Below are 13,386 nucleotides of genomic sequence, written 5' to 3'. Positions count from 1 at the left end.
TTTCAAGAAAATTTTTCCCGAAGCTATATGGTTTTTGACATCTTCCTTCGGAGTGCAACTTCTGGCAAAGTGGGGTATCTTGAGATGCTTGCCATGGAAACCCTAGCAAATTATATCTTAAAACTTTTCGACATCTCTCAGTAGATGTCTCTTCTCGAGCTGATAACCTTGGAGGTCTAGTGCGATTGCTATCTTGGGGCTACCATCGCCGCCAAAGAAACATTGTTTGTCCAAGAGTTGATGGACCATGTTGTGCTCGGCTACGACCCTATGGAATCAACCTAACCCTAAATTGCTGGTGCAGGTTTCAGGATGGAAAGTCAATCGACTTTTTGAGCTCGATCGATGTCGAGATTGCTTTTAAGTTTGAATTTTGTTTGAGTTCTGTTTGAGAACTTATTTGGTGATCCTCTTTGAAATTTGTTTGAAATGGATGGTATCTGTTTTGAACCTGTCTTGGTGCCGATTTGAATTGTTTGACTCTGGTTTTAATTATGGTTTCATTGATTGGTGATTGTACTCCCGGGTGGAGAAGTGAGAATTATTGTTTTGGTATTGTTTGAACCTCGGAACGACGCATGCCGATGCTTGGGGAGCGTTTTGTTGTATGCTTGAAAACCTCGGAACGACGCATGTCGATGCCTGAGGAGCGTTCCGTAACCCGTTGTATGCTAGAAAACCTCCGAACGACGCAGTCCGATGCCTGGGAGGCGTTTGGTTGTATGCTTGAACCTCCAAGCGACGCAGATTGCGGTCTGGGGAGCGTTTGGTTGTACAATCCTCTGAGCTCATGGCCCGGACCTTTTTAGGTTATTTGCGGGGGGAGTGACGAGGTAGTCGTTGAGTGGCTTCATGCCGCAGACCGTTTGTCTTGGGGGAGTGCTCAATGGCACTGCTTGTTGTGTCTTGTAACATGTATATGTAAGCATTTGTGTTGCATTGTGATGTGCCAACTACTGAATATTCCTAGTTGGATGAGATTGCTTGGGTATGTATTTTTAGTGCATCAAGACACCCGTTGAAGATCAGTACGGTCTGGGTGTGATGGCTAAGAGTTCTGATCTGGACAAAAGGAGAAACTAACTCCTTGATCAAAAGAGCCGAAAGGAGAAGCTAACTCCTTGATCAAAAGAGCCGAAAGGAGAAGCTAACTCCTTAACAAAAAGAGCAAACTGATCGTCCCTCGTAATGACCCACGGAAATTTTTGAGCTAACTTGAGTTGTTTCGTAGATATGTTGTAATCGCGGACGATTACTCTCTTTCAAGAAGGGGAGATGTCACAAACTGCTGACGTGTCAAAGCCCTAAAGAATGAAGCCAACTTGCAGATGTCGGCCGAGGGGCCTAAATCCTAAGAAGAACAAGTAACAGAAGAAGTCCTACCAACTTATGGGGACCCCGTCCGATGGGGCCCCAAGTGACATAAAGGATTCAAATAAAGTTGGACTCTCACACACACAAAAGACTTGCGCAAACTGATTACCTGGCAGATTTTCGAAAATTGCGCTGACATGATGACATGGCAGGCTGTACGGATTTTCGCGTTTTGCGTTGACTGCTGTACGAAATTCCGTGATTTATGTTGGCAGCTTTTTGGCATTGCCTTTGGACCAGAAGCTTTTGAGTTTGAAGGCTTTTCATGTAAACTGCTTTTCATAGGCCAGGGGCCTTTAAATATGTGCTAAGGGCTCATTCTATGGCATGCTTCTTGAAGAAGGTGTAGAGTCTGGAGTACCGGGCTTGTATTGTGTCGATGCAATATAAAGAAATACCGAAAGGGGCCCCAAGGTTTGGGGCCAATACTCTCTGGGGTGGAATTCGGCCACTCCATGTCGCGTGTCGTCTCTCTCTTTCAGTTCAGTTGTTATTGAAGTGCTAAAAGTCTGTTCAGTCTGTTCTTTTCTATTGGCATGTGGTGCCCGTCTTGTGACAATGGTATCAAAGCATCAGGCGTGTGCTTTTCTGAAAGCACACCGGTCCTACTAAGGAGCAGACAGAGCAAGATTGCACTTTCAAAAATTCATTGGAATTTTTGGCTTCGTCCTCCGACCTTGGACTTATTAGCCACTCCCACTCTTACTTCATCGTGCATCGGGCGCGCTCCCGTCTTCACTGCTCATGTCTTACAGGGCATAAGCCATAAAGATCACTTACAAGAGAAGGATCCAAGATTTGTTTCGAGCTGCTGTTTTTCTCAGAGGTAGTGCCATGCAGATGTTAATAGCTACCAAGCAGCATACTCCAAGTACTTGGCAAGCTTTCAAGAAAATTTTTGCCCGAAGCTATATGGTTTCTGACATCTTCCTTCGGAGTGCAACTTCTGGCAAAGTGGGGTATCCTGAGATGCTTGCCATGGAAACCCTAGCAAATTATATCTTAAAACTTTTCGACATCTCTCAGTAGATGTCTCTTCTCGAGCTGATAACCTTGGAGGTCTAGTGCGATTGCTATCTTGGGGCTACCATCGCCACCAAAGAAACACTGTTTGTCCAAGAGTTGATGGACCATGTTGTGCTCGGCTACGACCCTATGGAATCAACTTAACCCTAAATTTTTGGTGCAGGTTTTAGCATGGAAAGTCAGTCGACTTTTTGAGCTCGATTGATGTCGAGATTGCTTTTAAGTTTGAATTTTGTTTGAGTTCTGTTTGAGAACTTGTTTGGTGATCGTGTTTGAAATTTGTTTGAAATGGATGGTATCTGTTTTGAACCTGTCTTGGTGCCTATTTGAATTGTTTGACTCTGGTTTTAATTATGGTTTCATTGATTGGTGATTGTACTCCCGGGTGGAGAAGTGAGAATTATTGTTTTGGTATTGTTTGAACCTCGGAACGACGTAGGCCGATGCCTGGGGAGCGTTTTGTTGTATATTTGAAAACCTCGGAATGACGCAGGCCGATGCCTAAGGAGCGTTCCATTCTATGCTAGAAAACCTCCGAACGACGTAGGCCGATGCCTGGGGAGCGTTTGGTTGTATGCTTGAACCTTCAAGGGACGCAGAATGCGGTCTGGGGAGCGTTTGGTGTTGTGCAGTTCTCTGAGCTCATGGCCCGGACCTTTTTAGGTTATTTGCGGGGGGAGTGACGAGGTAGTCGTTGAGTGGCTTCATATTGCAGACCGTTTGTCTCAGGGGAGTGCTCAATGGCAGTGTTTGTTGTGTCTTGTAACATGCATATGTAACCATTTGTGTTGCATTGTGATGTGCCAACTACTGAATATTCCTAATTGGATGAGATTGCTTGGGTATGTAATTTTAGTGCATCAAGACACCCGTGGAAGATCAGTACGGTCTGGGTGTGATGGCTAATTTTACTAAGCTAACTCCTTGATCAAAAGAGCCGAAAGGAGAAGCTAACTCCTTAACAAAAAGAGCAAACTGATTGTCCCTCCGAAATTTTTGAGCTAACTTGAGTTGTTTTGCAGATATGTTGTAATCGCGGATGATTACTCTCTTTCAAGAAGGGGAGATGTCACAAACTGCTGACGTGTCAAAGCCCTAAAGAATGGAGCCAACTTGTAGATGTTGACCGAGGGGCTTAAACCCTAAGAAGAACAAGTAACAGAAGAAGAAGTCCTACCAACTTATGGGGACCCCGTCCGATGGGGCCCCAAGTGATATAAAGGATTCAAATAAAGCTGGACTCTCACACACACACAAAAGACTTCCGCAAACTGATGAAATGGCAGATTTTTGAAAATTGCGTTGACATGATGAAGTGGCAGGTTGTACGGATTTCCGCGTTTTGGGTTGACTGCTGTACGGAATTCCGTGATTTACACTGGTAGCATTTTGGCATTGCTTTTGGACCAAAAGCTTTTGAGTTTAAGGCTTTTCATGTAAATTGCTTTTCGTAGGCTAGGGGTCTTTAAATATGTGCTAAGGGCTCATTCTCTGGCATGCTTCTTGAAGAAGGTGCAGAGTCTGGAGTACCGGCTTGTATTGTGTTGATGCAATATAAAGAAATACCAAAAGGGGCGCCAAGGTTTGGGGCCAATACTCTCAGGGGTGGAATTCCTCCACTTCGTGTTGCGCGTCGTCTCTCTCTTTCAGTTCAGTTTTTATTGAAGTGCTAAAAGTCTGTTCAGTCTGTTCTTTTCTATTGGCACGTGGTGCCCGTCTTGTGACAAAGAATCCGAGGAGCGGAATGCTCAAGATCCTTTAGAACCCACCAAAAAATATCCATGAACATCAATCCAAAACCATAGCCAAGAAATTCGATCATTTCGGGAAGATTATGAACTTTGAAGGTCTCTAGACCTCTGAACACTCCAGTCAAGTTTGATACTTTTGACGGAAGGGAAGATGTCCCGAAAGCTATTGCTTTCATTTGATAGTTTGAAGTTGCCTTTGCAAACGGCAATTTCTCAGAAGCGTCGAAGGTGAGGCATGTGGCCAAACACCTCAAGGGGATTGCAAGTTCTTGGTGGTATACCAAAGCTCTGCAAGGAATTAAAACACGACTTGGATTCAATACAAGGCTGAATTTTCCAACAAAAGTTTTGTTTCCTCTACACCTTGAGGAAGGTATCGAAGAAGATTGGGATCGGTTTGCCCAATAGGAGTACAAGTGAGTCACATATTACGTGGACATGTATCGGTTCACTCTTTCCAAGGTGGCTTCATTCTTGAACATCTTTGAGGAAGAAACGATGAAGAATTTTTACGAAGGACTTTTACCCGAACTTCGTAGATGCATCCGCAAGATACTTTGAATTGGATGGTGGAATCAGCCATGCAAGTTGAAAGTGTACACTTTAGTGTGCAAAGCATCTAATCCCCACAGTGGGATCAGAACCATTGAACTCAGAAACATCAAATTTTTGTTATCTCTCCTCGAAGGATATGTTTCCATTGGAAAAAAGTTTTGGAGTAAAGGAATTCAATCTAACTCTTGAGATTTTGAATATAAAACCCTCAAACTTTAAGTGAGAGGACAGGTCATTGATCAAAGCTACATCTTTGAGGAAATCATAAAGTGTGTTTTTCTTTTTCGCACGAGGTATGACCAGGAGCGATCTGATGGGAATGGGACCGTGCTAGCTAGGGTGGATGAAAGACAAACATGGTACACACAAAGTGAGTGTGTGTAGGCTAGATTATCACTCAAGCGAATTAGGTTCCAAGATTACAAGCTCACCATAGTTAAGGGAGATGTAATGCAAAATGGAATGAGTTTGTTTATTCATGAAATGAGCTTTAAGTAGCTCTACAGCCTTGCACCAATACATGTGGGATATTTCCACCTTTCCCTCCTTGACTCATACTCTAGTACTCTAGACCAAAGCTCACACTTTACAATCCTTCCCCTTGAGGTTTGGACTAGGAAGAAATTGACATCTCTAGCACACTCCAATCCAGGAGAAAAAAGAACATCTCCAATCCAGGAGACAAACTATCTCTAATCCAAGAGATACTCAACACCTCCCCTCAAACAGATGTATAAAATTGAGACCAAGCTATCTCCAAACAAATACAACTGAAGGGGAAAGGCAAACAGAAGCTAGAGAATGTCTTCGTAGACTAGAAGGCTACTGCCACGTTCTTCTTCATCTTCATCTTCATCTTTGTCTTCTTCTGCCAAATAGAATTTAGGCCTCGGATTTTTGTTGGTGCTGCCTCTGTCCTTTTTGAAACACTTGGAAGGAAGGTGACCCTTCTTCCCGCAAATGCTGCAAGTGTTCGATGCTAGACAGTCCTTTGCTATGTGCCCTTCTTTGCCACACTTGAAACAAGTTTTTTTACTAGAGCTAACTGCAAAAGCTCCTCCCCTTGAAGTAGCATTCCTCCCTTGCTTCTTCTCCTCGGACATTAAAGAGTTGATCACATCTTGGAAATCTGGTGTCGGATCCTTCTCTTCAATGATGGTCATGCTCGGTCAAAGCTAGGTGGTAAGGCTGCTAGAAGAACTGCAATTTTGTCCTCCTTCGGTACTGCACTGTTTACATAAGCTAATTGTGTGGTCATGCTTTTAAGGCGATTGACCAAGCTTGCAATATCTTCGTTATGTTCCACTTTTAATTTGTATAGATATTTCTTTAAGCTCACTTTGCTCTCCTTTTTTCTAGCTCCAAAGTTTTTTTCTAGTGCTTCCCATGCAGCTGATGAGGTTTACAATCATCAGTAAAGTGTACATAATTGTCATGTAGTGCAGTGATTATTATTTCTAATGCCTGCTCGTCCTTGGTTTGATTTTGTGCGCTCATAGCTCGTGTCTGTATGTATGCCCCATCAATGGATTGAGCCGGTTGCGAACGGGAGCTAGGAAACGTGCCGTCAGACGGGAGCTAGAGCGGGTAGTCGGTTGGAGACGTCTGGCCGGACCCGAATTTTTTATGAATTTGGCTTTACCGCGTGCGAGTGGACGCCTCATGTGAGCGCCTTGCCTTTGAAGTTGGGGGGGTCAATTATGCATATGGTGGGAGTAATTGTGAGGTAAAGTAAGCTGAAATGAAAAAAAAAAAACACACACTAGAAATTTATGCGCACACAATGCTAAGCGTGAATTCCCCCTCACCTAATCACCAAAGGGTAGTGGAGCATGCTCTTGCCCAAGTGATGATTAGGGATTGGGATTATTAGGCTAGTGCAAATAAATGCTATTCACACAAATGCATACTAATAAACCTAGCTAGCAACCATGGTACTCTGATACCACTTGATGGGAATGGGACCGTGGTAGCTAGGGTGCATGAAAGACAAACATGGTGCACACAAAGTGAGTGTCTGTAGGTTAGATTATCATTCAAGCGAATTAGGTTCCAAGGTTAATTAACTCGGACTCACAAACAGGATCTTGAGTAGTTGCTAAGCCATCACAAACTCACCATAAACAAGGGAGATGTAATGCAAAATGGAATGAGTTTGTTTATCATGAAATGAGCTTTAAGTAGCTCTACATCCTTGCACCAATACATGCGGGATAATTCCACCTTTCCCACCTTGACTCATACTCTAGTACTCTTAGCTCTAGGACAAAGCTCACACTTTACACGATCACTCTCGAGTGCTTATGAGAGTACAGTCGAGTTGAAACATTGCTTTATGTGATGATTAGGTTTGCTCAACCATCCGGAAGGTATTGACTGATTGATCTAGTATCCGGTAGGTTTTTTTTAACAGATTACTTGCTACTGTGGGTAGGACATTATGAAGGAACCATTTCGAGCTTTCAAGCAAAGAAAAGCTTTCACTAAGCTTGAGTACCCTATGAGCCCACATGCTACCGGTTAAGGGAAGATATGGTAGTGCTTTTCCCACAAGTAAATGAACGCTCTCTTTATGAGGGAAGGAGCAAGAGCCGGCTTGTGCTCGTGAAATTCCAGATTTGAACTCCCAGTTTATTTGAAGAGCGGGTTTGCTCTGGAACCAAGTCGATTAGTCGAGGAATCATCTGGTTGATCTTGTTCGCTCTGAGAATCTTACGAAAGGGAGAGAAATCTTCCGAGTTCACAAAAGATGTAGCACAGCATGAGCATAATGTACACTTTCAGTTACATGGATAACATATGAAGATGCAGACCTTGTTGTCAAGGTGAGTAGACTACCAGTCGAATTTTTTGTTTGCTAACCAGAATGAGGTGAGCCAACTTCCTAGGCCCCTGAAAGGGTTGTTTTATTATTTGCTATCATTAAAGAATTCAAGGCAGGTTGTGAGTAGGCAAAAGATAGATTTGATTGGGGGATATCCATCTATCAGATTTTTAGGCGACTTACAACTGATTATTTTGGAAGCACCACTGGCATTTTTTGTTTGATCTTGTCCTCATCCGACTTTGAAGTAGGTGGCGCATCTAGTGTTGAGTGCAAAACAGACGAGAGAACATTACTCTTAGGTGGCACCTGTGAAGGCTGTGGTATTGCAGCATACTCTCATTCTCACTCTCATGCTTGCACACAAAGACATAGACACATGCGCACATTTGTGTATGCATGCACACATGCACACGCTCAAGCCTCACATATATACACAAAAAGTCCTAGTTTCCTTGAGATGTAAACATCTTGTATTTTGCTTGAAAATTGTCATTATTTGAGTGTAGAATTATGTCATCTCTGATTTTTCAAACATGACCAAATCAAGGCAATGAGTATCATAGTACGTTCATTTCTGAAGAGTTACTGCATTCATTGTATGTATGGAGCAGTTAAATGCTGTAGTGGCTGCTTGCTATTGACAGCCACTATATGCATGTGTATGCACAATATGTGCATGGTGCATATAATTTCGGAGGTATTTACTTGACAAGAACTCTTTCTGATATATGTTATACGGTTTAAGACAGGTAATTTGAATTGCAGAGAGACTTGCTTGTGATCTGTGATTTGGAATGGCTGCATCTTCTGCAGCAGCTAGTCTACCTACTTCCAATGCTGGGGGAAGAGCTACTGCCAAAGGCAAGTCGGATGCAAGTTTTATGGAGTCTTCACTCAAGAGGAAACGAGGCATTTTTACCAGGGAGTGTGGGTGTTCTTGCCTTCTTCTAATACTTATTTTTAATTCATGCATATCTATCGTCATGTTTAATTTTACCTTTGCCAGATCTATATTTTACTGCTTTTTTCTCTGTTACTTGTAACCATGATTACTGTTCTATTCCATCAATGATAAATCGTTCTTTTGTTTTTGCATAAAAACGCTTCTGTTAGTTTTTGTAACTGTTTAACGGGCTACATGACCCCGAACCTCAGGGAAAACTGCACAAAAGGGGAGATGCTTCAAAAATGAAAGACAAAAGATATGTAATCGCTAGGGGAGAATAAGCCAAACAGAAGGCCTGTATGCCAATGAAGACCATGTCCAACTGTGAAGAAAGGTCCTGGCTGCCTCAAACTATGAAAGCCTGGCACTGTTTCTCAGTCTCGTCTCATCTGAGCTGCTCCGTATGCTGCCCCACTGTCCTCCGAGTGTATGTATAAGCTCAAGCTAGAATGCACAAACCGTGGCTATGGGTGGCTCGGGCCGCCCCTTGAAGATTTGGTAACACCAAGCCCTCAAACGGCCATGGCTGCTATCAACTCCCATCTAAGGTTTGAGAAGTTCAGCACAGGGCACTGCTGAGGGCGCCTTGACTGTAGTCTAGTGTCTAGGTTGTCCTGCTCTGTCTCATAGCCTATTGCTGGCCTTGAGCCAGCTGACCACGTTCCTATCCCCCAAGTGAAGATCATGTCTGGGAGGATGGAAGCCATCGCACGAAGAATTCTGAGCTAAATTTGCTGTGCCTTTTGGCAATCACTTAAGCAATGCCGCTGAACCTCACCCAATGCAAACTGAAGGGCATGCACGATGGTGTAGCGAAACTCCCACGGTTGTCCCTTTGTGTGCAACCAGACATTGAAAGATTGTAATCCTGCATGCCTTACGACTAGCCCAACGTTGTGACCAGAAATGGGATCAGTATCTAAGACAACAAGGCGTGCATTAAACTCAGAAAGGAACCGGGGGGGGGGAAGGGGGGGGGGGGTGGGCAGAGCAGTCCATCCACAACCACTCTCCAAGGTCCCACTGTAGCTGTAGTAGAGGCCGAGAGCTGAAATCTCACCAACTTTCAGCCTCCTCTAACTAGCTCCTTAGGAGCTGGGGCTGTTAGACTCTTTGCCGCTGGTGCTGCAAGAACTTTGATCCTCTGGAAGGTGCACTCTGAGATCAAGGAAGACTTGCACTGCACACGAGAGCCAGCCCTCCTCGTGAATCGTCTCTCCTCTATACAAGAAGACTACCTCTGGATCAAACAAGGGCGAAGCCACTCCCAAGCGCGTAGAACGCTTGTAGCAAATCTGTCCTCCCATCTTCAGCTCAATCTGATTCTGGGCATCGTGTGAATATCCATCGTGTCTCCAGTCGCCATGGACTCCCTGCTTGGGGAACTGGAGCCTGAAACCTAGCTAGAGGAAGCTCCTTCCAAGGCTCACCACCCAGAAGTAGTCCACAAACAATTGAGTTTCCCTAGTAGTAACAGGTTAGATCGATGAACCCCAATCCGCCCTGCGAGGTGGGTAAGGTGATGATATCCAAGGTAACGTTGGCTCATGTAGAGTGTCCATCTCAATGAGACCTTAAAAAACTTCTTGAGAAGTCATCATATCTGGCCTATATAGGAGCTTAAAGAGATCAAACAAGATTAATATACCACATTGTCTTCAAGATCACCTGGTTACAATTCTCTCCGCCAAAAAGAAAGACTTGATGAACTCCTGTGAAGCAACTTCCACCTAATGGTAACAAGGGGTGCAATTTACTGCTTCGGTGTGAGATGAAGGCGTACATGCATCTTAGGAGGGACCCAGTGAAAGCTCTCTCCGAGGGACCGAATCAAAAGTGAGTGACTGACCAATTAAAAAGAATCGTCTTGCACCAGTTGGATCACTGCACCCAAAGCCACCCAAAATATTTAAAGAGCTGGCAGAACCCTTCGTAAATTGGCCTCTTGGCACTGCAAATATGAAGCACTGCCATCCGCAAACTTTGCGTCTAACAGCTCCTCATCAGGATAGGCATATGCAATTTTTTGAGCCCAATCTTTGTTGCTGTCAGGTAGCATTTAGTGCCTGAATATAAGAGAAAAATAGGAAAGGTGCAAGTGGCAGCCCTGTCCGAAAGTCAGATGTAGCGGAATTGAGGATGAGACAAGTCACAAAATCCAACAATCACACTAATACAATCCTTCGTTGTATACTATAAGAGTGGATTTACGAGAGATACCCGTGTCGGCATATGCGAACATCATCTTTCCTAGAGGAAAACACCATGGCTGGTGGACAGAGTCCTTCCATTTGACCTTATAGGTTGTCACGTGCACATGGCTTTGTGTGCCATGTGGACATGCTTCATCTACTTCCAGAGCCAATTTTGCACTTCTCCCTAGTTAGGAGTGTCTAGAATCCTAGGAGGATTAGTACCGGCAATTTTGAGAGCCTATTCGCAAGACCTGCATGTCTGGTTGAGTCCATTAGATTAGGTTTGCCAGTCCGTTTTGCAGTTTGTTTCACACCACCCGAGTTGAGGCAGGCTGGCCGGTAACCAACAAGGGAATTGTTGATCTAGGAGGCAGTCCAATGTTGCAAGTAGATGCATCATCACCATCCTTGTCTTTTGGACATTTCCACATCACCCAAAGGAGCCTCTCTTAAAAGTAGCCGTGGAAGACATCATCTAAAAGGCCATTCATTCTGGATCATGTTATGGTGTGCATGGAGTTTGGTACCCGTACTTCACCTTAAGCAAGAGGGGATGTCACGTGCACATGGCTGTGTGCCACCTGGACATGCTTCATCCACTTCTAGAGCCAATTTTGCACCTATCCCTAGATAGGAGGGCTAGAATCCTGGGATAGGAGTGTCTAAACACTCCTGTCCCTAGATAGGAGTGTAGAATCCTAGGAGGGTTAGTACCTGCAGTTCGCAGGACTTGCATGTCCGAACGAGTCCATTAGATAGGTTTTCGAGTTTTGGAACCCCTTTGCATGAATGGATTGTACAAGCGTTTTGATAGATGTTTTTACATTTCGGTGGGCATCTGACATGACGAGCATGTAGGTCTAGGTTAGAGGAATGTATCGGTCCAATCCGTTTGTCAAATGGGTCAAAGAATAGTGAGTTATCGCTTGAGAACTCCCCTGTGCGCACATTTGCACATTTTCTCGGCTTGACGCAATTTCCCAACTTGTCACCTAAAAATCCACTATAAAGGAAACCCATCAGTCAACGTTTTTCATCAAATAAGCCAACTTTAGCCAATCAATGTTTTTGCAAATCAGCCCCAGCGTTTTGCAATTGCAGCTTTTGGTGTTTTGGCCCACCCTCACGAGTGTTACACCACTCTGTTGCTTCACAGGTCTAGGGCATACTTGTATGGCTAGTATGTCTCGGGCTGGCCACCCATAGCCTAGGTTGCTCTTGGTCCGGCTGCCCGAGTTTGGGGCCGGCGCCCATTTTGTTCGGGCGCCCACATATATTTCCATATATCATTTTTCTGTTGGGTCGCGGGGATTTTTATCAGGCCTTGCCCTACCTCCCTTTGGGCACCTATTTATGGGGCCAGGGGGGACCGGGGTACCCACTTTCACATCTCATCTCACAGAGATCATATATTGATTGTACTGAGGGTCTTCTGCTCATGGTAGTCATGGGGGGCTGATCGCCCCCTCTTCACCATCTCTTGCGTTTGTGTTCTCTCTCTCTCTCTCTCTCTCTCTCTCTCTCTCTCACGCTTCCGCACACGCACACTCTCACATGGTATCAGTCGCCAAGGTACATGGTATCATCAGCATTAGGCTCTGCCTATTCTGAGGAGCTACATCGCATCAGGTTCTTCTCCCAAGGGCTGGATCAGCCAGCGTTTTTGCAACTGGAGCCAGATCTGCCAGTGTTTTTACATCAGCAAAGCAAGCGCAAAAACGGGAGCCATTTTTGTTGCGGAGGACCTCACCTCAACCTTCGTTTTTTGCAAGAAACATCAGATCTGCTGATTTCCTTGCTAGCGCTACCATTTTTGGACATCTTTGTCACGGAAAACCCCTCCAGATCCATTTGCGTTTTTGACCTTCATCTGCGTTTTTGGGTTTTTAGCCCATTTTCGGTGGTTTTATTGGTCACTTTGTGTCATTGACACCTTCCACAAGTTGCTGGGCACCTAGGGTGCCCATCAAGCCTTTGTTTTTTCAGCAAATAGAAGGTTTTGGTGCGAAAAAGTGCAGCAAAAGTGGGCTACAAATTGACCTGCGTTTTTGAAGCATGAGGGCAGCGCTCAGCTTCTGGACCTTGGATCTCGCCACAACCTACCCGGCTTTGCATCTGGTGCATTGCCGGCGAGTATCCTCTCATCTTCATCAGATTTCAGCCATTACCCCTTGCTATTTTCTTTGTTTTCAGCCCATCTGGGGAATTGACAGTGATTCACCACCCTTCCCATACTCCTCTGCACTGACCTCCGGACCATGCTGGGAGCGTACGAGCATGCTGAAAATCGCTGGACAACAACGTTTTCATCACCTCGCAGTTGCGTTTTTGGGTGGACAGCAGCCACATGGCTTGTGTTTTTCACAAAGGATGAAGTTACCTCCTGCCAGGACACCATCCGATGGTGGTCCGTGCAGTCTCTCAGTGATTGCTGCTGTGCACAGTATCTTCGACATCGGCTTGATCATCTACGTGTGTACAATCCTTCGGAGATCCATTCATTCCAGCCATCATTCGGCGATTGCGCACTCCAGAGAGGTGGTGACTTGTGGTTTGCTATGGACACACCTATGCACTCATCAGAGGAGCTCACACGAGATATGGCCATCCTTATGACATATGGGATTCCGACATTCCCAGAGAAGACACCACCATCTTGGGTGGACAGACACTTACCACTTGACCTCGATACATCAGATCACTTGCTTACAC

At 44.8% G+C, this 13,386-nt stretch overlaps 1 protein-coding gene across 5 annotated transcripts in view; it reads left to right on the top strand.

Moving 5' to 3' along the window:
• Positions 1–13,386, top strand: part of LOC147452278 (transcription initiation factor TFIID subunit 13-like) — a 187,258-nt gene that overhangs the window by 12,036 nt on the left and 161,836 nt on the right. For 3 of the 5 annotated variants that reach the window (XM_086518035.1, XM_086518031.1, XM_086518033.1), the window contains one exon: positions 8,283–8,460. In XM_086518035.1, coding sequence (XP_086374161.1) covers positions 8,328–8,460 — 133 coding nt within the window. In that variant the 5' untranslated portion in view covers positions 8,283–8,327. Of the gene's footprint in view, positions 1–8,278; positions 8,461–13,386 lie in introns of all 5 variants that reach the window. The other 2 variants (XM_086518032.1, XM_086518030.1) reach the window with 2 other exon arrangements.

Source organism: Adiantum capillus-veneris, chromosome 8, assembly GCF_014529385.1.
Source record: "Adiantum capillus-veneris isolate H3 chromosome 8, ASM1452938v2, whole genome shotgun sequence".
Taxonomy (NCBI): domain Eukaryota; kingdom Viridiplantae; phylum Streptophyta; class Polypodiopsida; order Polypodiales; family Pteridaceae; genus Adiantum; species Adiantum capillus-veneris.
This window is presented reverse-complemented; position numbering and strand designations above follow the sequence as displayed.